The sequence below is a fragment of the Parus major genome, chromosome 17 (assembly GCF_001522545.3).
Source record: "Parus major isolate Abel chromosome 17, Parus_major1.1, whole genome shotgun sequence".
Lineage (NCBI taxonomy): Eukaryota > Metazoa > Chordata > Aves > Passeriformes > Paridae > Parus > Parus major.
Genome location: NC_031785.1, coordinates 5,398,428 through 5,425,536, shown reverse-complemented (window position 1 = coordinate 5,425,536; position 27,109 = coordinate 5,398,428). Strand labels below are relative to the sequence as shown.

Sequence of the window (27,109 nt, the reverse complement as noted above, 5' to 3'; positions counted from 1 at the left end):
CCCCTCTCTCGGCTGCCTTTTCCCGGAGATGGTCATTCCCTCTCTCCCCTCTACGCCTCCGCTCTCCTGCGCGCACTCCCGTGCTTACCAGGTGTGGGCAGGAAGGGCCGCGCCCTGCACAAACATGGCGGCATGAGCATAACGGTGGCCGGCAGGGGCCGCTCCGTCGTGAGACGGCCCCAGGAACGAGAGCACCGGGCGGCGTGCCCTGCTCAAAGATGGCCGCCGGCGGCTTCGGCGTGCGCGGAGGTGGGAGGTGAGGGGCGGCCGGGCCGGGCTGTGGGAAGATGGCAGAGAGCGAGCGGCCGGCAGGTGAGGGGCGGCCTGGGGGCTGTGGGAACTACCGGGCTGTGGGCTGTGCTCGGGGCCTCTTAGGGGCGTGCTTGGGGCCGGTGAGCGCCGGTACAGGGCCACACGCTCCCTGGGTGCTTGGCCGAGGGCTCTGGGCCCGGGCTGCGGGGGGCGGTGGCAGCAGCGCCCGGCCCGGGGAGGGGAATGGAGGGGGAGGATTTGCTGAGGGTGTGAAGGACCTGGGGCCCCGAGTCTTGCACCACCCCAGGGCGAGGTGGGTGGTCGGGACTGAGCCTCTGGATCGGAGATCCCTGTGGATGCCCAGCCCGGTTTTGTGACTGGTTCTCGTGCTGAGCCGGGTGGCCTTTGCCTCCCCCTCCTCACACTGTAACACAAGTCTGAAAGTGCATCCTCTGTCCAAGCTGCTTCTCGTCATAAAGGTGACCCAACACACTCCTGTCTCCATCACACCATTAGGCCTGGACTCCTTGTATTCATCCCAGAATACTGTAACCCCTGCAGCCCTCACTGTTTCCTTCCTTGGGAAGGAAATTCCTGGTCTCCTCACCAAGAGAAGCTGCACAAAGTGTGGGTCAGAAGCAGTGATGGCTGAGAAACAAATGCAGAGAGATTAAAGGAGTTCTGTTAATGGCAAACACCCAGATCAGGACGCTGCGCTGGGATTTACGTGTCACCTGTACTGATGGACACATCAGTGTTTGCCTTTTCACATCATTGCTTGGGACTTTTTCATTATTTCCATGTTATAAACTCTTAAAAGCAGAGCTCCATGGTATGGTGCCAGTCACTGTGAGTTGTGTGCTGAATATTCAGAAGAGAGACACACTTGTCTTTAATTTAAATTCATCACATGTTGTTCCTCTCATCCTCGTACCTGGAAGTTTTTGCTGTAACTTCTGCAGCAGTGAACTGAACATTGCAACATTGGGGCAGGAGATGAGGCTGAATTTGTTCTGTGCATGGGAATGTGAAAGGCAGAGAAGTCAAATGACTGTTAAAGGTTGTATGACAAATCTGTAGCAGACTCTTTGTTGTTCCTGGGACTTTGGATTTCTTTTAATCTGATCTGCCTGCTAGAGAGCACTGTGCTGATGCTTCTGGGTAGTGTTTTCTATGTAAATGCAGCTGATGATATTTTAAGGAGTTGGAGTCTGGTGGTATTTGTTAGAGAGACAGTGCCTGAACTGGCTGGGTTGTGGACAGCAGTTGCTGGAGTGTGTCAGGGCAGCTGGTGCTGCATAAGTGCCTGCAGATGTTCTGGGATTAAAAAGGTGAACTGAGTGACTCTGACAGAATTCTTAAATCTACTTTAGTGCCCAGGTTCCTTGACAATGCTCTCTGCCGTGCCTCTTGACAACTATTGAAAGTTGCATTTACAGGGGTATAATACAAATTACTTTAAACCTCCTGGAACTTTTCTGGTTCTGCAGGTTGAGCCCTGGGGATGCTGGGGAAAAGAGCCCCTCTAATTCATTAGCAACTCATATTTGCATTACATATTGTGTCCTAGGCTCTGAGAGAGCTTTGAAATTAAACAATCTTCACAGCTTCCACCTGGAAGAGGCTGTGTCCCATCATCCCCCAAGTCCTGGTGCTGCCTGGACCAGAGCTGTGGCTCTGGGCTGCATTTACTGCACTGCTCCAGCTTGTCCATGGAGGAATTATCCTTTCTAGAGGAATGAAGGTCAGGCTTAACACTTAAAAACAAGGAAGAGTTAGTTTGTAGGAAAGATCAGTGCTTCAGCATGACCTGAGGCTTGGCTGCACTAGACAGAAATAATTAAACTGCCTGGATGTTGCCTTTGTTATCTCCTGCACTAGTCTCTCTGTCCAAATGGGAAATGCATCTTTAACGATGAAAACAGACATAATCCTTCTTTCTGAAGGCTTGCAGTGTCCTTAGGAGGATGTTGGTGAGGAGGACTTGGTGAGATTACAGCCCAGCTGGGATGGATTTGTGTCCTTTGTATCTCCTGAGAAATAAAGCTCATTTCTAAGAAAGAAAAATAGTGGATTTCTCCTTCTCCAGTGCCTCTGTTTTACCTCTTTTTTGCATCTCCCAGGTGCCTCTGAGGAGGTGGCTCCTCCTGTCCAGCAATGCTTCATGGTCCCCAAAAAGGAGATAAATGTGGTTTCCGACATGGCCAAGTGGAAGCGATCTCAGGTATGGCTCTGGGGACAGGGAAGACTGGGTAATGCTGCTGATCTTTTGGTGGCAGCCAGGTCTGGACTGGGAACAGCCAGGCAGTAAAGGAGGATTGGGCAGAGAATGGGAAATGAGTTTGTGTTTTAAAGCAGAAGAGCTGATGCTTATTTGTAGGAAAATTACTTGGCAGTAATGATTACTGCTCCCTCACAACAAGCTTGATGAGAAGCTGGTGACTGTTTCATCCTACCAGGCTTGTCCTTTATAACCAAACTGGATTTGCTCAGCCCTGTTTGAGCTCACCTTAAACATGGTTCTGCTGCCTGGCCCCGGTAGCTCCAGCCTGGGTTGGTTCCTTTCCCATTGTGCTGTTCTGGAAAGGACTCTAGAGCTGAGCCCTTCAATTTCCTGGATAATTTTTGTTTACAGCTTGTGTGGAGCTGATGGAACAAACAGGTTCTCCCCTCTCTGCCTTTGGGGGATTGGGGTGTTGGCCCAGACTTGTCCCAGCTCTTAGGGGCAAATTCTTGCTTGATGACTGACCTGAGATGTCATTAGAGAAGCTGAGATTACAGCCAGGTGTCAAGCAAACCTCTGGGTGCAGCTTCCAGTTTAAGTCTCCTGAGTTTACAGACTTGTTCCTGGTCAGGATTTTGATGCAGGGAGGGAGAAGTGGCAGTGTGCTGCTGTGGAGCTGCACTGGAGATGTTGCTTCCAAAGCAGCAAATTTAAAGAGAGGAGGAGTGAGGAGCCTGGGCTGTCTCCCACTTCCCTGTTGTGAGCATTGGGGAAGAGTCCAAGGGGGAAAGGGAAAGTAACCCCAGGTCTGGGAGGAGCAGTGCAGAGCAGGATGCCTGGGCACAGCTGAGACTGCAGAACTAGGGAGTTTGAGTTTGACCTGCTAGGAGCTGAGGGAATGATTTTGGGGTCAGTGTGAGCATTTTTAGGATTCTCCTTTTTGTAATTTTCACAGCAATGCAATCACCACCTGCTTTCTGCTGCCAGGGCTGCCAAAAAGAGCAGTAATTTCACAGCAAGCCCTGCACCCCCGGGTATCTCCAAGGAAGCAATATTTTGTGTTGGGAAAGATTCCCTTGGGGTGCAGGATGCTCCTGTGCTGTGTTTTGTGCTCAGACAGACCCTGAGCTCTCTAAAGCTCTGCCCTCTCGATGTGTTCACAGGCGTATGCAGACTACATGGGCTTCATCCTCACTCTGAATGAAGGTGTCAGGGGCAAGAAGCTGACCTGTGACTACAAAGTTTCTGAGGTAAGAGAAGTGTTTGTATCCCCTTGTTACTCCTTTCCAGCCTTTTTTAATTTTTTTTTTTTTTTTTTTGCTCTACAGTGAGTATTTCCTGGGTGAGGAATGAGTTGGTAGTTTATGTGGGAGCCAAGGGAGAATGAATGTGGTTGGGCTGTTGTTGGGGATGCAGATGTCAGGGTGCCATCCTCCCCTCAGGGTGGAGAGACTCTGGATGTGCTTGGTGGATGTGAAATTGAGTAAGTGGGCAGAAGCTGGTGGGGAACTAGTGATACTTTGAAGATGTGATATTCCCTCTGGTTGCAGACAAAAGGCTGGGATGTCTGTACCATTCCTGTTCCCCATGAGATTTTTCTGTATGGAAATCTGAGGGCAAACTACTTCTCTCCCTGTCCTTTCTTGTTGCTCAGACTGTGTTAATTGCACCCAATCTCCTCAGCTCAGGCTGTAGCTAAGTTGTGCAAGCTCTGGTTTGATGGCTGTGACCTCAAGGCATGTCACTGGCTGCACCTGCCTTGCCCAGGGTCATGCTAAAAGTCCTGGGGCCTGCAGAGTTCACAGGGATGCTGGCTTGGGTTGGGAGATTTCAGCTGGGCTGGGAGGTTTAACCTGTGGGGCAGGATCTCCCAAGGTGTTAAGCAGAAAACACCTGGTTTTCCCCTTGCATGCAAGTGGCTATCACTTGTCCCTCCCTGCTGCCATAGCCAATTTTAATGGCTGTTCACCTTCTGAGGGCATAGTGGAGCCAGAGGGAAAGGGCAGGCACCCTCAGTGGTGTCACTGCTACCCTGAGGGCTCTCTGGGTGCTGCCAATCCACAGAGCTGGATGGCTGGCCACCAGCTTTGCTTCCTTGTTGCACACTGAATCCCCCTCCCTTGGTCTGTGCTACAATAGATTCTTGGATCCATTTTTACTGATCATGGCTGTGCAAGAAAGCTGAGAGTGATGTATAAAGATCTAGGCAAAATGGGCAGCAGACTGGGCCCTGTGTTTATAGCTTCATTCTGGTGTGGGAAGGCAGCTGATGATGGTGTTTAATCCAGTCTTCATGTTTGAAGTACTGTGTTGAGTCCAGCCTTCCCTTCTAGGAGCCAGTGTGTGAATGAGAAACTCCCCTGTAGTTCATGGAGGGGGTCGGGGATAATGAGTCTCTCCCTAACAGGCTTTGTGCCCCCCTTTTGTTCCTTCAATTCAGTAGAAACTGCTGTCAAATGCTGCTCTTGCTTTCTGCTGTTTGCATTTCACCTTTGAGTTTTGTCTTTGTCATGATCTCGCTTGTTCCCAACCATTCACAGAGCACTTCTAGGGAAACAAAGCATTAAAAATGAACAAAACAAAGAGGGGAGGGGAAAAAACCCAACCCTCTTAGACAAGCCCTTTGAGCTGTCAGGAAAAGCTGTACCAGGGCTGTGTCTGCAGAAGAGCCCTCTTGGAGTGAATGTTTTCCATCAGTGGTCCAAGTCCAAGTAACAAACAAGAGACACAATCCCAACTTCTTGGGAAGTGGCAGGGAACAAATCTCATTCTCCACACCGAGAAGTGCAGAAGCCTGTGACTTGAGGCACAGGTGGAGCATCCCCAGGGTTGTCTTGTTGATGAGGTTGCTTGTTCACACAGGCTTCTTTGTAGATCAAACTGCTTATCTGTGCTTTTAAAGGCTCAGCCCCTCGTGGCCTCTTCTTGCATCTCTGCTTGGCTTTCTTCTCTTTTGCTGTACCGGCTACCAATGTGCTTTTGTGCCATCCCATCTTCCTTCCTGATCAAATGCCAGGGACACTTTTCTTTGGCAAATGACCTCCTGAAATCCTTTCTGCTGAATACATATCCTCTCTGTGACTTACTGGTATTGCTTTGCCATGAAGTAAAAATGGAAGTATGGTCTGCTGTGCTTTGAAAGAGGCAGCCTAGTGGTTTCCAGAGAGTGTGTGTTGATACCAACCTTTCTGCTGGGGCAGGAGCTGGATCCTGTGGGGGCTGAGCTCCCTTGGAGACTTGCTGAGCTTGCTCTGCTCCTGACACATTGTGTGGAGCTGTCCAGGGTTTGCTGCAGGCATCTGACAGGCACTGATAGCAGACTCTGGCACAGACACTGTGTCTGGCACAAGGTTGTGTGAGTGATAGGCTGTGACCTGCCTTCCCCTCCTGGAGGGAGTGTTTTCCACGTGGGGATCCATCAGCAGCTTGCTGGGGCTGCAGCCTGGAGCAGTGACTTGGATCAGAGGAGCAGTGCAGTGAGGAGGACAAGGTTAATTTTTGCCATGCAAGGAGCAGACCTTCCCTTCAAACAGCCCAATGCACTGGGGGAAACTGTTTGGTCTTGTGGCTTGCTCTGCTTCCAGGAAAGAAGTGGGAGAAGCAGCAAATGCTCTGATTTTAGCAGCTCCCCATTCTGACAGAGCCTGAGGAGCCCAGAGGGGGAGAATTGGTCACCACGGGCAGCTTTGGCTGCTGTGATGCCTCCTCAGCACCTCTGTCTGCCTGGCCCCTGCTCTTGAGAGCTGCTGACAGGTCTGTGCTCTGTAGGAAGCCCTGTGGTTTGCCTTTGGGACCGGTGGCAGACTCAGGGTCAAGGAGATGCAAAATCAGCACAACGAGAAGAGCAAGGAGAGCAGGGGGGAGGCTGCCCTTGCTTTGATCACTGGAAAGGTAAAGCAAAAATAGAGCTTAAAAACCCAGCCAGGCAAAACAGGCTGCACTGGTGCTGATGGCTGTGTTCCCATAAGCTCCTTTCTCCCCCACAGGGGTCAGCCCTGGATGTACAGGCTTCCTCTGCTGGACAATGGGAAGCTGCTTCTTTTAGTTACCCCCTTTTCAAAGGGCCTTGAGCCCAAAATGAGCTGCAGCTCTTTAATTATTTATTGATGTGGCTGAGCCGGCAGCTGGGTCCTGCTCTCCCGTGTTCAGTGGGGCTGGGCTTTTAATCCCTTTAAAGCCAGTGAGTGGGGAAGGGGAGGTTGGACTCTCTGCTCCCCAGGGAAGGAGCTGGGCCTTGCCAGCCATTTATCCAGGCAGCACCGAGTGCTCGTGGAGAGGGTTTGAAATACGGTGGCTGCTCATAATGAGCTGCTGGTGCCGGCGGATAAATCACCAGCATGATTTAATTATTTAATGCAACCCAGTGTTGGGGATGCTGTTGCTTAATTGGAGGGGAATGCAATAGCCAGGAAAGAATAGGGCTGAGTCCAAACGTGGCCCAGTGCAATGGGAATGTGTTTGATTCCTACAGTGTTTTGGGAGCAGGGAGCTGAAGCAGAGGGGGCTGTGCTGCTTCAGTCCACATGTATCTGGGGCAGTGCCTCCAGGGCCACCCAGAGCTTTAGGCTGTCTTGTCCCGTTTTTTGTGTACTCCATGTGCTCAGGTCTTGTCCCAGTCACTTGTCTGGCTCAGTGGCCAAATGTTGAGGTTCTGGGGTGGGAGGATCCCTCTCCTGTTTATTCCCATTGGCTGATCCCACCATGTCCTCGGGGTGGCACCTCAGGAGTCACTGGGGGAGGCTGGGTCTGCCATGAGACCCTTCCTTCCAGAAAGGAAGAAGTGCAGCTGGTTCAGTGGCAGCACAGCTCTGCCATGCCTGGTTCTGCCCACCCCCTTAGAGTGGCACTTTAAGGGCTGGAAACTTGCTGGGCTCTGCTGTTTCCTTGTCCTCCCGACAGCAGCGTGAAGAATTGAACCACAACCCAGGAGACCAGCCAGCTTCACACGGTCGATGCCTCCAGCAAAGTCAAACCAGCCGCCGCTTCTGCTGTCCTCTTTGTCCCCTTGAAGGAGGAATCCCCTCTCGAGACAGAGGAGCCTATATTGCCTGGGGCCTGGCCAGCTGCTGTGGCGGCTGATGGCTCTCCAGCTGCTTGGAGTCAGGCAGGGAGAATCCCAGAGCCTCTGTCAGGCTTGACCAGTTGTCAGCAGAGCCTCCTGAAACGGTCTGGAGCCGCTAAAAGTGCTGCCTGTGGTGTTGCCTCTTTGTATGGGGGGTGTAGCTGTTCTCCAGCTGTTTGGGCCAGGCAGGGAGGTGGTGGGCAGTGGCCAGCTCTAGTCCAACAGCACAGATGGAGACATTGTGCTGTGTCACCTGCTGCACCTCTTTTCCTTCATGGCCACTATCATCCATCCTCCATGGATCCCTCACTTCCAGCACTGGGTGTGAGAAGCATGGCTGTGGTCTTGCTGTTGTTGCTGTCTTCCCATCAGCTTTGTGTTTGAATTGAGACATTTCTCTGGGTGCTGAGAGCTTCTCATTTCTGGTGAGAGCACTGGTGGGCTATCCAGGCTGCCTCTTCCCTTGGGTAGGTTGTATTTTGCCACATGCAGTGAGTGTCCCTGGGCTTGAGCTGCCTGGTGGTCTGGCTGGTAGGAGTTTGAAGCAACAGGAATCATGCTGAGAAGGTTGACTTGCTGTACAAATGTGTTGCGGTTTAACAGCATCAACTGCTAATCCTGGCTCCTAAGAGACACTTCAGGACAATTATTAGAGCCTTGAGAAGGGCCTTTAAATCACATCATCAGCCATTGGTGAGGATGCATACCTCTGTATACATGCTATTCTTTATCCAATGGGGAATGCAGGACCCTTAAGATGTTGAGCCTGAGTTATGTGTTGGAGATCCCTGAATTGTGTAGCACTTCCCCTGCCTCTCAGTCCTGTGAGGACTGTTCTACAAGCTGGGGGCTTGCTGTAGCTGTTCTAGAGATTTTGGAGCACGGTGCTGTTACAGCTCATGAAAGGCTGTGTGGGCGACTGGGGAGTCTGCCTCAGGCTGGGCTTTGTACTGGACTGCTCTCCTGCAGGGAAGAATGGTTTTTCTGTCCCCTCTGCATTTTGAGGAGGATTGGCACAGCCCCTTTCCACGTGCCTCTCTTGGGAAGAATGATGTGGGCTTTAATAACTCCCATCAAGGGGAGAGATGTCAGAGACTGAGGGACTGCTCTGTTTTATGTCACTGTGACCCCTCACCCTCTTGCTCCCTATAGCCCATTGAAAAGCTGGTGGCTCTGCTGAACACCCTCGACAGATGGATCGATGAAACCCCGCCAGTGGATCAACCTTCTCGCTTTGGGAACAAAGCCTTCAGGACCTGGTATGCCAAACTAGACCAGGTGAGCATGTCTGTGCTGTGTAGTGTTACCTGCAGCTCCCACAGAAGGGCAGTGTGCCCAGCAGGGGTGGGAGAATGGCTGTGTCACTGTGTGGCAGCCAAGCAGCTCACAGAAAATTGCTCAGATAAGCCTTGAAGGATCTACCCCTTGATATGCATCACTTACCCCTGACTTGCTGCTATCTTTTTCTCTTGTGAGCCATGTAAATGTTCTTGGCTGGGTCTCCAGGTTCTGGATGAGTCACAAGGGCTATCAGAGCCCAAGGAATTCCTTTGCTTTGTAACTGCCCACTGTGTCACAAAATGAGAGAAAGTTTGGGGAAAACCGCTCAAATTTCTTCATCTCAGAGCACTTACCCTGCACCAAGCTCTGGAGGTGGCACAGCCCCAGTCCCAGCAGCACTGGCCTTGCAGCTGCTCTGCTGCTCTAGTGATGCTTTTGTCCTGGAGATGGCTCAGTGGGTAACTGGTTCAATGTACTTGGGTGATGAGGCTTTTCTGTCCTACAGGATGTGTGTGGCCTGAATAGGTCTCAGGACAAGCTCTCCCTGACTTGTTCCATCTCTGGAGATGACTTCTTCAACAGCAGAATTTTCTCCTCCCTCATGCTGCCTCCAGGCATTGCAGAGCACCGTTGCAGCCCTCACACTGTGACAGCATCTGAGCACAGGATGCCTTGTCTGGGGACTGTGACAGATCTGTGCTCACCCAGGGGGGGGTCTTTCATATCTTTCAGGAGGCAGAAAAGTTGGTGTCAGCAGTGATTCCCAAGCATCTGGCTGATGCTGCCCCAGAAGTGGCTGTGTACCTGAAGGAATCCGTGGGGAATTCCACCCGCATTGACTATGGCACAGGTACCTGGGCAAGGCTTGCTTTGTTGGAAGGGACCCTTTGGAGTTGGGTGCTGTATTTATTTAAATATATCATTACCATTATTTTTAGAGCCAGCTTGAAATGAACTTTAAGGGTCCCTTCACCCCTCTGCCCTGTGTGGGCTGTGACTGAGAGCTGGGGCTGGGAGCTGTGCTGGAGCTGTGACACTATTTCACATCTCATCCAAGGAAACGGGAACTAAGCTGTTCTGGGATGAGCTATAGGACCTCCTTCACTGCATGCAGCAGTCCTACAGTAGGCAGTTTAAAGGGATAAAACATCCTGGCTTGAATTGGAACTAGAGTGAGAACTGTGTTCGTGTTCAGTGGGAGGTGTCCCTAGAGGGACACCATAATAGTCTGGTGGTCCCTAGAAGGGAGTCACTGCTTTCAGAGGGTCTGGGAAATCTGAAGATAGAAGCACCTGAGGAGATACTGAATTGCAGGTTAAGGCTTCAATGAGAACTAAATACAGAATTGTCTGCATGCTCTGCTCCTCTCTGAAGGATAGCTGTATCCTCACCAAAAAGCAGGAGAGCAGGATGCTGTGAGTGCAAGGAAACATGACTTTGGACATGGGCAGGGAGAGGAAGAGGAGGCTGAAGGATTGGAGGCTCTGCGGCTCACTGGCACCAGGGGGAGATGTTGTCCTTGGAAAGGCTGGATGGGGTTTGGTCAGCTCACAGAAGGAAATTCAACCTCTCCTCCCATCCCGTGTGTCCCAAGCCAGGGGCCCATGTCCCAGCTCACAGTGTCCAGACTATGGGTGCATTTTGTTCCTATTCAGGGAACTGCACCTGACCATAGTGTGGAGCTGCTGATCTTGTATTCTCCCTTCTTCTGTGGTCCTTCCCACCAAGAGGCATTTCTGGGTTTGCTGGTTGTTTCTTTTCCTCGCTGTTAGCTGGAGGGCCAAGCTGCAGAGGCTTAGCCTGAGATCCCAGTACCTTCTGGGACAGACTGTTCCTGGCGGTGTCATGGGACCTGCATCCTTCCAACAGAGATATTTTTGTAACAGGAGGAAATCTGTTTGCTTGCAGATGTGAGGTTGTCTTGCATCCCCCAAACAGATGACTCTGCAGTGCTCCACTTCCCTTGCTGTGCCAAGCTCCTGGGACAGTCCCTGCCTTGCTCCCAGCATGCCCAGTTAGAGCTGTTTTCACTTAAGAACTTATTTTCTCTAAGTTAATGATCACCTTATGAATGTCTAGAAGGTATAATTTGGTTGAGTGCTGCGGGGGGATATGAAATATTGTCAGCTCGTGGCATTAACAGTGACAACAGGGTTGAGAGGGGACTGTGATTTCTGAAGAGCTGTTGTGGTGCCCACAGAAAGGTTGTCCTGAGGGCCAGAGACACTTGTGTCATGTCTCTTCATGTCTTTTAACTCCAGGGCACGAAGCTGCATTTGCAGCCTTTCTCTGCTGCCTCTGCAAAATCGGTGTGCTCAGAGTGGATGACCAGATGGCCATTGTCTTCAAAGTGTTTAACAGGTGAGGTAATGGGAGAAGGGCTGGAAGTAGACGGGCTGTTGGGGGGAGGGGTAGAATGGGAAAGCTGAAGACAATTTTAGACAAAATTAGGAGCAGATGTACTTTTTAATGGACTGTACACTGACCCATTATAACTATCTCAAAAAGAGGTGATGGCCCCATGTGTTCAGAGGCAGAGTGTCCTTCTGGAAAGTTACTTTAGTGGAGCACAAGTTAGTGAACACTGTGAGCGAGGCTCTGTGCTTTGTGATAGACAGAAATATCTGATCAGAGGATCTAACATCTCTTCAGGCATCAAAAATAAAAAATCTATGCAACTGGCAGGCCTCCACTGCTCCTCTAGATGTGTTTCCAGCCCAGGAGGTAGAGTTGATAGTGATGAAACTGGTGGAATGGGTGTTTGGAGTCCAGAGATCTAATCCCAGCTGTATCACTGTTTGGTGGCAAGGAAACAATTTCCTTTAATAGTACTCCCAGCTTTAATTTTCCACCTGAAAAGTGGAAGTAGTGATTGCTGTAAGGTAGAAAACTGTGCTCTTTTGGACGTTGGTGAAGGGATGCAAAATGTCACTGTTTTCAAGTAACAGTGGGGATGAGGGAAGATCTGCATGATAATAAGACATTGCAGATGAAAGAAACCCCTGCCACTGGATTTCTCTGTGCATTTGGTGTTAGGTACCATCAGGCTGCTTTCTATGGCAAAGGAGCTGAATATATATTCTGTGAACTGTGCTGTATGTGGGGGTCCTGCTTACAAGTGTTAAATTATGTCCTTTCCCTTACTGGTTGTTCTTGTCCTCACAATGTCAAAGACAGGAGAAGGCTTTGCCTTAACCCTTCCTGTTTTCTTTGGTCTCAGGTACCTGGAAGTGATGCGAAAACTGCAGAAAACCTACAGGATGGAACCTGCTGGCAGCCAGGGCGTGTGGGGCTTGGATGACTTCCAATTCCTGCCTTTCATATGGGGCAGTTCCCAGCTGATAGGTACTAATAAAAATCTTCTTGTGTCCTGAGTTGCCCTCTGCCCCATTTGTCTAGGTTGTAAAGATGATGGGACTTAGGGCTGTCTTTTAAATTCAAATACATCAGATTTGTGTATAATACAACAGGAGAGTTTGGGGCTTGGATTTTTTTTAACCTCACCTTTTCAAATAAAGCTGGTTGGGAGATGGAAGGCTTCCTTGTATAGTACTTCTGTCTTTATTGCAATGACTGCAATGAAGCTTTTTAAAAGGAGAGTCTTGGTTTTGGTGTTAAAAAAAATGCAATTTCTGCTCTGGAGTTTTGTCCCTGCAGAGGCACTGGAGTGGGAGATGAGATAGAATGGAGCAACTCTGTGCTGCCTTTAAAAGAGCTCTGCTGGGAGGGTTGTGCTTCTGGGTGAGGGGCAGCACACCACCTGGTTGAACTTGGTCCCAGGAGGGGATTGCCATACAGGTTACTTCCTGTTGTCTATTACTCTTTTTAGACCATCCAAGTCTGGAGCCTCGGCACTTTGTTGATGAGAAGGTGGTAAATGAAAACCATAAGGACTTCATGTTCCTGGAGTGCATCCTCTTCATTACAGAGGTGAGGAATGGAAGGTTTGTCCCACTGGGACTTTCTCTTGACACTAGATACTTGGCTTTGGCAGTGGTTTTTACTTCCTCCTTTGCCTGTTTGTTTGCTCTTGTGGAACAGTGCAGATGAACCATTGTTGCATGGCTGAGGTGTTCCCCTTGAATGGGCTGAGACAGGGATGTTGAGAAGAAAGTGTAATTAAGCTGGATGGGCTGTGGATCATAGTTGAAGGGAGCTGTAACAAGTGCAAACAAATAACTTTGGATCATCACTTGGATCAGTCAGTGGGAACTTGGATGGAGAAGACTGGTTCCTGTAGATACACTAGGAAGATGAAGTAGGAGCTGCAAAATGACTGGGCTTGCCAAGATAACCTCCTTTCCCTGCAGCTCTTGGGTGCAGCCTGGCAGCCCTGGACCTCCCCTTGCTTAGGGCAGGCACCCAAACCTCTGTGCTGTGCTCTGTCCCCCAGATTCTACCAAAAGAGTTGGCCATTAAATGCATCTTACTTGCAACTGACCTCAGCAGAGGTGGTGCTGAGATTCCCCCAGCTGGCAGTGCTCTCAGGACTGTTTCTGCTCAGGCACTGCAGGACCCTTTGGAGAGGGGCGGGTGATCCTCAGCTTGTTGGCAGCTCTGGGCTGTTTCTCAGTGAGGGAGCTCATGGCTTGCTGCCTGCAGCAGCAGTGGAGGATTTGGCTGTGTTTCTCCAGTTCCCTCACTGCACAGTCTGGACAGGGAGAGCAAGAACTACCCGCTCTGTTGTGGTGAGGGATTTCTTGTCTCTGGCAAGAGGAAGTTGATGGGATTAATTTTGAAGGACAGAGTGCAGTTCTTCCCCTTTGTTCTGTTCACTTTCCCCCTTCCTCGCCTCTCTAATTTAGTGATTAGATGAGAAGGGAGGTTACAGACTATGAACTTAGCCTTTCATGTAGGAAATCTTCAGAGGAGCCTTTGGCCCAAACCCCGGGAGGTGCTGTGTCAAGTCCTGCTAAATCTGGTAGGGTTTGTTGGTACTCAGCACCTCACAAGGTTTAACCCTTAATGCCAAGATAAATCATACCATGGCTAATAAAGAGGTGCTAGTGGAAAAGATCAAGATGAGGACAGGAAATCAGGAGCCAAGATTTATTTTAGTTTAGGCCTCTGTAATATCCAGACAGTGCACTGACCTGTTGAAAAAAATACATCTCTTGAAATGTGTGTAGAAGATTCTGCAGTGCCTGGTTGACAGGTGAAGTTTAAAATACCCACCACCATCCTACTTCTTCAGGGCACTCTGCTTCTTCCTGCAAGAAAGTCAGCTTTTTAGTAGGCTTTTCAAATAAGTGATTTGAGTTCCTTTTCCACACATTCATTGTGAATCATGGAATTTGGTGTTTCTTGCGAGTTCCCCAGTGCCACCTGGTGGCAAGGAGCTCTCTTGGCCCTCCTGCCACGAGCTGAAAGGGACAGCAGCAATGTGCATTACCAAATCCATGCTATATTCAATGCATCTCCATGCGAGTACTACTTCATTTTTATAAAGATTTTCCTTTTAGAACTTGTTTTTTTTTCCCCTCCCAAGCATCCAGCAAGGCTGTGACTGCCACTAGGGGGGGCGAGGCAGCCTCAATACCCCCCAAATGCTTTCTCTCCAAAATCAACAACAAAAACAGCAGGAAAAAAAGATAGAAGGGATTAAGGACTTTAATAAATTAATTATATTATTTTCTTCTGAGCTTGTCATCTGGAAACAGCTTTCCTTTAAAAGTGTTAAACATGTAACAAACACCACAACAGTTCCCATAGTGGGTCTGGTACATCTTGCCGACATGAGAGCAGGTTTTGTTTCAGGCTGCAACTGGGGAAGGTTGTTTTCTGTCAACGGAGAGAATATTCTCTTGAGCAGATACTGTTCTCAGCCCCCAGATGATGTTTCAGGAATATGAATGTATGCTGTTGTGGTGTTTGCCAGGTGGTGTATTGCTCAGGCTTTTAAAGCAGCAGCAAGATGATGTCCAGGCTGAACCCACCACGGCATCCTCCTTAGAGGAGCGCCCAGGCACAGCACTGAATCTTGCATGAGCTGACCTGATGTTGGGAAATCTGCAGGGTGGGTTTGGACCTGGACAGGGTGAGGTTTGCAGAGCTGGCTGGGACTCAAGCTGTTCTCCTGCTGCTGCCTTTGCCTGCCAAAGGGGTGTGTGTGTGTTACCTGAAGGTGTGAGGATGAGGAGGGTTTGGGAGCATCCCTGTGGCGCCTGCTGCCCAGGGGCTGTGGAGGACAGTGATGCAGGGCTGCCTGTGTATATGCAGAAGAGGGAAGCTGGGTACACCCCAGCTGTTATGGGGGATCAGTGCACTTGCCCAGATGCTGCTCTGAGAGCTCAGGGCAGGCAGCAGGAATTTCAGCTTCAATCTGGCTTCTAAATTTGGGAAGGGAGGGCTCGGGTTTCTGCTGGAAGGGAAGGAGCTGACAGGAAAGCACGGCCTCAGCCGTCCCCCTCCCCCCTGCACTGACAGAGGAACCATTTACAAAAGGCCGATTCTCTTGGGAACCGAGAGGCAGGAACGCCACGTCTGTGAGTAATTTCCTGCTCAATATGGCTGCTCTGACTCACTCCGTTCCCCTGGGGTCACTGCGGGACTGCAGCGCGCTCACCGCCTCTCGCTCTCCCCCCCAGCTCTCCCTCTTCGCCCTTTGTGGCTGGAAGGAGATTATTTTTTTTTTTTTGTTCCCCTTCTCATCCCTCTTATTTTTCCCACCCCAGCTTGAAACCACAGCCAAGCCATCCCTCGCTGGGCGTCCTGGGTGAGGAGGGCCACAGTGGTGGCCGTGCCAGGCGTGAGTGTGGGGCTGGCCAGCTGTGCTCGCCTCATTCCCGCTCTCTGGCTTGGGAAGGGGAGAAGAGCACGGTGGTGGTGGCTGATGCCAGCTGTGCCCCTGTGAAGGGCGGTGACGCCAGGGGAAGGTTTGGCATCAAATCTCAGGCAGTCAAACCTCCGTGTGGGGAGGGGAGGTTCTGATGGGGCTGCCTGGCACAGAGCTCCCTGGCAGTCACTGCTTTGGGTGCCCACCAGTGCCAAATCCTGGTGGTGGGTAATGCGCCGGCGCTGCCGGGGAGTGCCGTGCTTTGTGTGCGTGCACGTTTCATCTCATACCCACGAGGGAAGCGTGTGGTGGAGGGGACAGGGAGCGGCTCATCTGTCATCCCCCAGCTCGCGGGAACCTCCGAGGGGAAGTGGAGATGCATGCACGCTCTCCTGCTTCCCCTGCTGCTCCAGCCCCAAGGCCAGTGGGTTTGAAGCACATCACCCTCCAAGCAGTGGGGTTTTGGGTCCTCCCTCCCTCTCCCTCTCTTTCATTCTTTCTCTGCTGCAGGCTGGTGTCACACAGGCACTGCAGAAAGGCAGCAGCATTTTCCCAAAAATTGATTGGCCTTGCTTGCTTTTTTAGTGAGTGGAGAGGTTGTTTTGGAGGCGCTTTTCCCACCCTCTCTCCAGGCCTGTGCGTGCATGGAGGGAAGGGGTTAGTTGTTCGAGCCCCAGGTCGGGAATGAGAGTCCAAGAGATTCCTCTCTCCCCACGCTCTTCTTTAGCGTGAGCTTCGGCCTTGTGGTTTCTGATGTCATGGGAACTTCGCTCAGTCAGAGTGGCTGTGTTGTATTTCTTTTTCTCCCTGAGGGTCTGTTTTTGTTCATGGAAGAGAAGGAGAGACAACTACCCAGGGAATCTACATGCAACTGCCCCTGATTGCAGCTTCCCTCCTGCCCTCCCTCCTCCAAACCTCTCCCCCTGGGAGGAGAAACAGTGGAATAGAAAAAAAAAAAAAAGAAAAAAAAAAATTTAAAGCATCTGCTGCAAGCCAGCAGCTCGCAGCTCTGGAGCTAGTTTGGAGAGCATGTTCCCTCTGCTCCTGCTTCCCCTGGAGCCCTCCTCAGCTAGAGGCAGGTGTGGAGTGGGCTGTGGACACAGAGCTGCTGCCAACCTGCACTGCCCTCTGTATTCAGGGAAGGCAGCGACTGTTGTCGCTGCTGCTTGTTGTTGATCTGAATGGGGAATGAGTCATTTTCTTGGAAAGCCCAGCAGTGCTGCACTGGGAGGTTTCTGGGTAGAATAGGAACAGCGTTGAGCCAAGCTCTACTGAGGGGAAGAATGGGACTTATGTGGGGCTTTTTTAATACAGTCATTAAAAGGGAGGTGTGCAGAGGGAGGTCTGATTAGGAAAGCGTGGCAGGAAAAGGCTTAATTTTATCAGAGAAGGAGCGGAGCTGGATTGCCACGGCTTCATGTGATGTGGCCACAGCGGGAGGGAGCACAGAGGGAGGGAGGGAAGACGCAGTGAGGTGGCTGGTGCGTGGGTCACTGGGCTTGGTGGGAATGTTTGCTTGGAGAGAGTGTGAGCATGAGTCACTGCTGGTGCACGAGCTTCCTGGCTGGCCTGGCTCCCTCAGCCCTGTGCTTGGGTCTCTTTCAGATGAAGACAGGCCCCTTTGCCGAGCACTCCAACCAGCTCTGGAACATCAGCGCCGTGGCCTCCTGGTCCAAGGTCAACCAGGGCCTCATCCGCATGTACAAGGCAGAGGTGAGTGCTGTGTGCAGGGGAGGCTGCTCTGCCACACACCAGCTCTCTTCCACAGCACCCTGGGTCAGCTCTAGTGTGGCTCCAGGTGTGGGGACCCCCATCACAGCCATTTGTTACTCCTTGCTGACTTGTGGCTTGGGAGCCCTTGGCCATTCAGGTGATGCTTTCTTGAAGGAAATTCCTGCCTCATGTTTGCCCCAAAAGCGATCGCAAAGTGGTCTTTCCTTGCAAACATGACTTTAGCCATGTCTTGTCTTACCACAGTGCAAGTGCAGATTCTCCAAACCAGGGCCAATGTCTTGACCTGCTTGTTCTTCTGGTTCACCACTACTTTACCAGCTAGAGGAGACTTATTTTAAATTACCATCCCATGTTTCAAGAGCCCCAGAGCAAGCTGAATGCTTCCTACTGATTTGCCCTTTCTACAAGCCCCATCCGTGTCATGTGCCAGCCCAGTGAGACCACAGCCACCTCTCTGGTTTGGCCACCCTCCGCCCACCAGCTCTGCTGGCATTACCCCAGGCTTTCCTGGTGAACCCTGACCTGGAGAACTGGGCAGTTTTGGCTCTCCCTTATCTTCCTTCCTGCTCAAGCTAACCCTGGGCTTGAGGAAGCAGGACAGGAACCGCCACATCAGGGTCTCCGGAGGGAATGGGAATGGTGTTGGCTCTGTGGGAAGCACTGGCTGCACTAAAGCACTGGAGGAACAGGGATGGTGCCACTCCCTGCTGGCACCGGGGGGCAGGGACCGGTGGTGCCTGAAAGAGTTAATCCCACTCCCTGCAGTGCTGCTGGGGTCAGCCATGCTCCTGATGGGAGCTGGGACAAACTCCTGTTGCCAGGACGCTCTGCTCAGGCCCAGCGCACAAAGGGGTTAACTGTGCCGAACGGCCGCTCCCTCCCCCAGCCCTTCCTCTGCACTGCACATCCTGTGTTTAGGTTCCAGGCCACATACCTCTCTAATCTGTGAGGTGTCACTCCCAGGCCCGCTGGCTCCTTCCGCCCCCAGCTCAGTTTTCCTCACAGCCTCCAAAGAGAAGTGGGGCTGGGGGCCGACCCCCTCGCCTGGCTGCTCCTGGGAGGGGTGCCCCGGGCTGCTCCTTGGAGAGGGGGCTGTCCCTGGGCTGCAGCTCAGTCACAGGGGCTGGAGACACTGCCTGCTGGGAAACCCTGAGCTGGAGGCTCAGCTGTGAGAGCTGAGGGGTCTGAAGGGAAGACCACAGCACTGTGAGTGCCTTTTAAGTGAAACACGAGTTTCCTAAAACCTAGAGCTTCAGTGTGGTCTGCTGCTGCCTTAACAGCCCTGCCATGGTCCTTCCTTTCCTTTGGATCAATTCCTTCACAAGCTGGGTGTTCCCCAGGATATTCAGGTGCTCCTGCCTGGTACCCCACATGCCCTGTGCTGTGCTTACATGGCTGGAGGAGCTTGGCAGTGATGAGCCCACAGTGCAGTGCACACGTTCACTGATATCTTAGGGCCACCATGTGCTGGCAGATCTACCTGTCCCCTGGCTGGAGAGAGCACAGCTCGGGGATTCTCTAGAGACTGGGAGATTCTTTGGCTCTTCTATGTGCACCCAAGACATGGTCTTTCTGAAGGCCTTAGTCTGTTTTGAATAGGAGGTGACTTTCTGTGTGAAAATGCTGGATCCAGTACTGGTAGGTTTCTAGAAATATCTGAGATGTAGCTGTGTCAAGGGGAGAATGCAAAAACTGCTAGGAAGGGTAACGATTGATACTAATTTAAACTAAAGTGTAAAAAACATTGAGTCAACCAAAGAGCTTTAAATTTAGCATTTTTTCTCAAATAATATTTGTAGGTCTTAAAGGACTAATCCTAGAACATGATCCTTGTGCAATGTTGTCCTCTCTTGCCACGGCATGGAAGCTGTGTTCACCTGGATAGGCAGAGGAGAGGGGGCACTCCTGCTCAAGGAGTCCTCAGGGTTCTTTACAATACATATATTATCTCTTTAGATATAATCTGTTCTGGGGAGTTTTCTACCCTGATGGCTGGTTCAGCCAGTTCCTGCCTGGCTTGGGAGATGACAGGGGAGTGGATGTGGACATGGCAGCATGGCTGGGCAGAGCTTTCAATTATGATGTGCCTGGCCCTGCAGGTTATGCCAACATTTGCACCTAGAGGATCTCTTAGACTGATCTGGGAGTGACACGAGGTTAGGAGTCACTTAACCTTCATCCTTTGCAAACTGAATCTGTCTGGGTGTCTCAGGCCAAGCACAAAGTCACTGCTGGAGATCTTGTCTGTTTTCTGCTGCCTCCCAGTGTATTTCTGCTCTCTGTGTAGCCTTCACTAGTGTAGTCTTTCTGCAATTAGCCACTGCCAGCATTAGCAGAAGAGAAGTCAGCAACACCCCTCAAGTGCTGGCATGGGTCTTTGTCCAGCTCAAGACAGGCAGCTTTTGTGGCTGAGCTTGGGGCATGTGATGGCAAAGAGAGCGAAGGTTTGGAGTTGTGGTGTTGCTCTGTCTAACTGGCAAAGTGAGAGCAAGATTTCAGGTTTTGTTTTCCCCTCCCTTCTCCTTGCCCCTTTGATCACCCATTGCAATTAGATCAGGTGAAATCAGACACTCAGCTGGAGGCTCCAGCTCTGTAACACACCTGGGGTGGCTGAGAAGCGCTGGGTGTCGGACGGTGCTGACCAGGACCAGGACTGAGTGGAGACAGCAGCAGAGGACAGGGTCACTTGCTGGGAACAGATCAGGAGAAACCCCACTGGGTGGGAGTGGGGCAGCCCCCAGACCTAGTTCATCTAAAAAGCACTCCAAAGGCTTTTAATCTCTTCTCTGTCTCCTCTGTGGGATAACTCCTGTGTGTCCAGGAGCTGTGGTCTGGATCCAGGCACTCCAGGGTGGATGAGCAGTAGACTGAAGACAGCATGTCTTCAACTCTGTGTGTTTATGAAATCCCAAATGTGTCTATTTATAATATAATGGGTGAAAACGTGTTCGCTTGAAAGTCCATGGGCTTTTCTTATTCTCTCCATCAAAGGCAAGTGAAGAAGTCGACAGAATAGAGTGTGGTTAAAGCAGCAGCCTTGATGTTTTTCCCCTGAGCCTGCTTTTGAGTCTCCTGACCTTTCCTTCTCTGCAGTCAGTCAGGAAATAGTTTCCATTGAAACTAATCTAGTCCCAGTTCCATCTTTAAAGGCTGGACTTGGTGTATGAATCTACTCCCCAGTTGAGTCCCAAGCCGACCTTCAGTGTGCTCAAGATGGTGGCAAGAAGAAATCAGTCTGAAATTGAGCTAGTGTTGGGTACAGTTTCATCCACTGCTGATGCAAGGAAGTCCCTGTTGCTCAGTACATCTGATAATCCAGTAAACTTGTACTAGTCCTTTTGGATAGAGGAGAAGTTTCTCTGCTTGTCTCTTCTTGAGCTGGTGATGTGTTTCATGGAATGGATACCCCTTCTTCCCACTGGTGGTAAAGTCTCTTCATCTGGAGCCCAAACTAGTCTGGTCTTCCATGGGACTCCTTGGAGCTAATTGGGCTGACATTTCTAGCTGTCAGCATCTCCAGTGTTCATTTCTCTTTGCTCTCCCCTCATGTTTGTGTTACCCAGCCCTGCTTCCTCTGAGAGTTTGTCTAAGTGGTTGTGTGCAGAGATGGCAACAGCTCTGAGCATTAGGAAGCTTTGGAGGTGACATGCCCTGATGCTCACAGGACTTACTTCTCCTTGGTGTCTTGCCATGGAGATTTGTGGTTTTCTGCCTGGCTGTTATTCCCCAGGAGTGGATACAGCCATGCTGTATTTTCACCACCTCCAAATTTGTTTGGCTTCAGTGTGCTTGTGCTTGGAACCAGTTGCCTGATGTCTGGTTCCACAGGGATTACTGTAGGCCTGGGCTTCTGAGCACAAATCCTCCTGCTTGCCCATGACGACAGCACGAGGGCAGGGTGCCTGTGCCCAAGTCCTGCCTTGGGGTGAGAGCTGTCTGCAGCACACAGCTGTGTCCCCTGCTGCAGTGAGTCCAGTTTGGCCCCATGGAGAGCACAGGACTCCTTCCAACGGAGAGTTGTAACCACATCATGACTGGTGAACGCACACTGCTGAGTCTGTGTGATGGAGTTGAGCCTGCTCTGTGCCCTCCATGAGGTTTGAGCAGTCTGAGTCTGCAGTGACTCAAAAAGCAGAGCTCTGGGTGGCTCTGCCAGGCAAGTGCTGGCAAACTCTGATGTGGTTATTGACCACGGTCCATGATCTTCCTGCCCTTGGGCTGGTGAGTGGAAGGGGCTGTGCCCTTGCAGCCCCGCTCACCCTATGCAGAGCCCAGGTGTAGCTGCAGGAAGTAGCTCACAGCTGATCTGCTTTGTAGTGGATCTATGTGATTGACCTGTGATCCATTATTCTTCAATGGGAGGTGGGAACTTCAGGGATGAAGAGTTGTGGGAAATAGGATCATATCTTAAACTATGGCTGCAAAATCACTGGTGCTTGTCCATCAAAGACCTGAGAGTCTGGAATGCAGTTTGGGCAGTGCCTTGCAGCTGCAGAATGGTGCCTCAAACCCAGAGTGTGGGCACTGGCCTGGAGCAGGGAGAGTCTCTCTGCCCCAGGGGATTCTGCAGTTCCCAGTGTGGGAACTGTAGGGTGAAGCTTTTCAAAGACATCAGCTCGAGCAAGGAGAGTGGTGAGGGAGAAAGCTGCTGACATAGACATGCTGCTTCTGTTCATGCTCCAGGCCTCCCCATACTGAATTTCAGTAAGAAAAAGACTCTGGCTGAAAGGAAGGAGATGGGGTTATGAAGTGCTACTGGCCTGAGAAGCCTGATTGGAATGGAGGAGGGGGAGACATGAGGCTGATCCTTGGCCTTCGTGTGAGCTGAGTGGGCCTGAACTCATTGCCTCCTGACCCTGCAGGCAGGATGTGGCTCAGGCTGTGTGTGTAAGGTGGAAACGTCTCCCGAATTCACCTCTCTTTATCTCCCCTCCTGCAGTGCCTGGAGAAGTTTCCTGTGATCCAGCACTTTAAGTTCGGCAGCCTGCTCCCCATCCAGCCTGTGACATCTTAAGGAGACCGCAGGAGGAGCCGAGGCAGCGGAGGCACAGCACGGCGCTCTTCCTCCTCCCCTCACCCCTCCTCACCACCCAGCCCATCCATTCCTGCACATCCTCATCGGCAACCACAGATCCGAAGCACTGGCCGGCCTGGCACGGGAGATGGGACCTGGAGCAGCTCCTCCTGCACGTCCTCACCCTGGGGACGTCTCGCCAGTGGCCAAGCCGGGGCCGTGCTGCTCCGCTGTGCCGCGTCCGCGTGACTGCCGGGAATGGGGATGGGTCTGAGCAGGGGCTGCCCTGCAGCGAAGGCCCTCTGCTTCGCTTCCCAAGAGAAAGGGGTGTGGAGGGGAGGAAGGCACGTGTGTATGTGTTGGGCAGTGGTAACTGCAATTTCCCTTTTGAATTTCATTGGAGTTTCCTGTTGCTGTTTGCTTTGGGAAACCACTGCGCGGGGTGAGGTGTGAGCTTGCGCGTGTCTATATCAGCCAGCCCTGCCTGCACCGGAGGTCTGAAACGGGAAAAGGGAGTTGCAGCGGGTGTCTGTGGGTTGTTGAAGCCCAGGGTACTGTCTCTCCCTTTTTCTGGGTAAGGAAAGTGCTCTCCCTCCACCTCTTCTGCAAGGTTTCCTGGGTCTTCCTTTCCCACTAGCACTTCTTCTCTGGGGTGAAGCTGGGAACCTTCTGGGCTGTGGGGGTCTGAGCTGCTCTGGAGTTGGAGACAAGGTCTGTGGAGGGACCCAGCTCTGTGGGAACAGCTATGCAAAGACAGCTCAGGCTCCTTCTTAACTGGCACAAACCCTGACACATTCACACAGATCCATAACTGGGTCCAACCTGCCTTCTGCACTCCCCGTGCTTTGCTGCCCTGGGGCTGTGCTGGCCTCAGTGGCACAAGGTGACCGTGGTTGCTCCTGCTTGGTCATAAATTGTAGTGACACCCCCATAGCAAAGGGATTTCCCCACGAAGCAGCACAATCCCCAGCTCTTCGAGGGGGACATCCCTGGAGCACAGGCAGCATGAGGGGGCAGCATGCAGCTTCTCATGCATTTATATACTTGCGCTGGAAACAAAAAGCATAAATAGCCCAGGACAGCAGGTTACACCTGGAGAAAGTTATTTCCCTTTGTCCTTCCCTGCTGTTGCTGTGCTGGACCTTAGGCAGGGGGACCACACTTGCAGTGCCACCAGCAGCAGTGTGTTGAAGGCAGGTGGTGTGGATCACACCAGCACATCACTGGAGGGCAGAAAGGGCTGGTGCTGTTTTTGAGATGAGCTGCCTGTCCACAGGTCATGACCAAGGTGGTGCACAGCTTTGCAGCTGTAGTGGGGATGTTTCTTCTTGGGGTTCCCAGTCTGGGTGTGACAGGGACAGAGGTCTGGCCTGGTGTTTGCTGGGGATCAGGAGCAGCAGGAAGACTTCCTCTGGCATTCCTGCAGACCATGAAGGGGCTGCCCCCCAACCAGGCTGCTCAGCTTTTGCTGCTGCACTGCTTTACTGCTGGGGTGAGAGGAGGGAACCTGGTTGTGATTTTTTTTCTCTTTTTTTTAAAAATTTTTTTCATTATTTTTAACATACCTACTCACTCTGTCTTGTAAAGGTTCTTGCAGGCACTCAGGGGAAGGAGAGTAAGAAAAGAGTGTGAGTTAAGAGGTGCTGAAATGTCCACAGAGCTGAAGCAGAGCTTTCTGGCACTCTTGCTGTCCTGTCTGCTCCTGGCTTGGCCCTATGCAGGGGGTGGGGGACAAGGAGCTTTTGACCTGCCTGAAACAACTCTATAAATTTGTATTTTAAATGAAAATGGAAGACTGGGGTTAAGTCTTGTTTTACTTCTAAATGGGATGTGTTTTGGCTTTCCAAATGGATCCACTCCTGGAATGTTGCTGGAGATCTGTGTGCTTGCTGGGACTTGATGAGTCCACCTTCAGTGGAGCAGCCTGTGCCTGGAGCAGACACACGGTGTCTCCACCTGTGTCCCCTCAGGTTGCTGTGTCTTTTGGCAGGTGTCCCCATACTTGAAATGACTGTGCAGCATCTGGCCAGCAATGGCTGAGCAAAAGCCTCTGGTTTTCTTTATCTGCCCAAGAGCTGGGAAAACATCTCTCCATGTTGTCTTGTGGAAATGAGGCTTCCATGCAAAAGGATAGGTGGAAATTTTGATATTGATAAATGGGAGGGACTCCAGGAATGTGGAATACAGCACTATAAAAGGGTGGAGAGGTACTTCCTTCCCCTGCAGCTGCAGCACTGCTCCCTGGGACAGTGTCCCTGGGCTCGGGACCTGCGGAGGCGGTGGGAGGAGGCTCACACACAGCTCTGTGTTTGTTGCTTGCCCGAGTCTGCACATCTGTCCTGCTGGGGGTTTTGGGATGTCAAGCAGCTAATTCTCGTTTGAGTCTTATCAGCCCGCTTGGGATGTGCCCGTATCATGTGGCAGCCACTTGCTTTGCCTCCCTCCTGCTCCCAGTGACGTCCCCCGCGGGCTCAGCTCCTCTGCCCACGCGCGTGGCAGCACCCAGGGCTGCTCCGTGTCCAAAGCAGCACTTCCCACCTCCCACCGTGTTGTAGGTTTAATTAAAGTTTCTGTGTTTTGCACTGGTGACTGTGTTGGTCTCTCTCAGACTGGGTTTGCTCCTGCTTTGGGAGCAGAGCCAGCAAAGCCAATGGCCGGAGCCTTCGGCGCAGGGACGAGGCCTTGTGCCATGTCGGTGGTTGACCTCGTGCTTGCACTAAAATTGATTCATTATTTAATTGCATGATTACATCCGGCCTGTCCTTGTGTCCTTCCGAGGTATCTTTCTGTTGTATTGTGTGGTTTATTTATTAACTTTTTTGCTGTGTCCAGCCCCCATCCCATCTGGCATTTGGCAGGTAGGTGATGTGCAAAGCCTGATCCCAGACCAGCGAATACCTCTTGAAGATCAGAGACTCTCATAACCAAAGGATGTTTGAGCCTTGTTTCTGAGGCAGGGTGAGAACTGGAACCTTTTACTTCAGATGTTTTTCCTGTCCTGCTGTAGGAGCTGACTCAGGACTTCCAGCATCAGTGTAGTTCAGCAGCTTTGTTGGACTTATAATAGACCTGGATTAAATTAAACCTGGACCTTCTCACGAGTGGTTGGAGGTAGCATAGCTGTGCTAAGCAAATGCTCCTTTCCTTGTCTCTGGGTTACATCTTCTCCATCAACACAGGCCAACTGTGTGAGTGCACGTTGCTAAAAGCAGCAGCAGTGTGGAGGGGTGGATGGTGAGCAGAAATGTCATCTTGGATCACAAATGTTTTCTTTGAAGGCGCTTGAATTTGTCTTGAACGTGTCCCTCGCAGTGACGCGCAGTGAAGGGGAAGCAGACGTAGCGTGGGTTTCTGGCTATCTTCCTCCTCAGCCCACTGACCAAGCCATTTTTTTAAATTCAGTTTTCAGAGCTGAAACTTTGGGGTTGCCATACATAGGCCAGTTTGTGTTGCTGTTTAACAGCTGTTGCCTTTGCACAGGGTGTGTTCCATGAATCGCCGTCAGCCTTGCCCTGTCTCTTCCTTCACAGCCCTCCTTTATAAATGATCACTTGTGGCAGCCAGTGATGAAGTCAGAGTTGAGTGAAGCAGCCTCATGTGAAGATAGAAGTAACAGAATAAAAAAACAGAACTACTTGATGTCATTGTTGCTGTATTAACTTGTCCCTGGTGTGTGGCTCAGTTCCACCGTGCAGTGCTGGGGTCCTGCAAGTGGATAAACAAAGCAGCCCCCACAGCAGGACCTGCAGAGTCTGAGTGGGCACCTGCCAAGATGAAGATGCACTTTGTACCCCAAGGACCTGGAGCTGAACCACACAAGAGCCCTGGAACCTGCACTGTGTCCCTGCAACTGCAGTGACTCCCTGGGAGAGGGAAGGAGGCAGAAATGGGTTGGAGGAGCTGAAACTGGTTGTTAATGATAACTGTTAAAGTGACCTGAACTCTCCCACTGCCAACGTGCTGGTGGAAACCTTGTACAGTTGAGAAGCTCACAAGAATCTTCTTGCTGCTTCAATAAGGACTCTCCTGGCTCAGATGCAGAATTTAACAGGGCTTTTGGAGGTCATTTCATGCTCTAATAGCCAAGAGGAGATATCTTCATCCTTTAACTTTGCTTCCCCGTCGGTGGATGAGCACTCTTGCCATTGACATTGGAGAAACTCCTTGAACATCCTGGGGACACACAGGGTCTTGTAAAATTGTGCCAAACTTCAAACAAAGATGAGCCAAATTGTAAAAGGGCTGTCTCCACATCAGATTCAGCGAGGGCTGAACCGTCACGGGCATCATCAGCTTGGAAATGGGCTTGTTCTGAGGAGCACAAGGCTGTAAGCAGGTTTTGGAGGTTAGAAAAGGCCTTTCAGGGGGTGGAGTGGTTGCTTCTGCTTGCTATAAAAAGCCTGGGCTTGGGAATGTCTACATGGGCCGGCTCTACACAGGGCATTAATGCAGTTGTCGCTAAAATTGGAACGAGTCCCTCCCCATGTTCCCAGTTGCAACTGTAACACAGATAATAAATAACATCGAAATCCCACATTAGAGTTTGGGCTCCTTAATGCTCTCTACGGTCACACCCATGGAAACAAAAAATCCCCAGGAGGGGGTTCCTGGAGGAGTGGTGCTGCAGGGCCATGACCCAGCGGGCACTGAGGTGTGGGGTTAAGTCCTCCTGATCACATTTTCCTCCCTTTTAGACAGTAGATTAAGGTTTTGCTGACCCTATAAATAGAGGGAGAGAAAGCAGAGGATCAGTTCTTTATTGCTTCT

The 27,109-nt window shown here is 51.3% G+C and overlaps 1 protein-coding gene across 3 annotated transcripts; it reads left to right on the top strand.

Moving 5' to 3' along the window:
- Positions 1-169: 169 nt before the first annotated feature.
- Positions 170-26,876, top strand: PTPA (protein phosphatase 2 phosphatase activator). Of its 3 annotated transcripts, XR_004499662.1 has the most exons (11): positions 170-256; positions 2,376-2,476; positions 3,640-3,726; positions 8,691-8,816; positions 9,552-9,669; positions 11,081-11,180; positions 12,040-12,164; positions 12,649-12,749; positions 17,200-17,307; positions 22,268-25,300; positions 25,873-26,876. XR_004499662.1 is itself a non-coding variant. In XM_015644760.2 (10 exons), exons 2-10 carry the CDS (start codon positions 2,417-2,419, stop codon positions 22,340-22,342), a joined length of 900 nt encoding a protein of 299 aa, XP_015500246.1. In that variant the 5' UTR covers positions 170-256; positions 2,376-2,416; the 3' UTR covers positions 22,343-26,876. The 3 variants fall into 3 exon arrangements, 2 of the variants coding, with proteins under 2 accessions (XP_015500246.1, XP_015500247.1); XM_015644760.2 differs by having other exon boundaries at positions 22,268-26,876; XM_015644761.2 differs by having other exon boundaries at positions 184-312; positions 22,268-26,876.
- Positions 26,877-27,109: the final 233 nt, after the last annotated feature.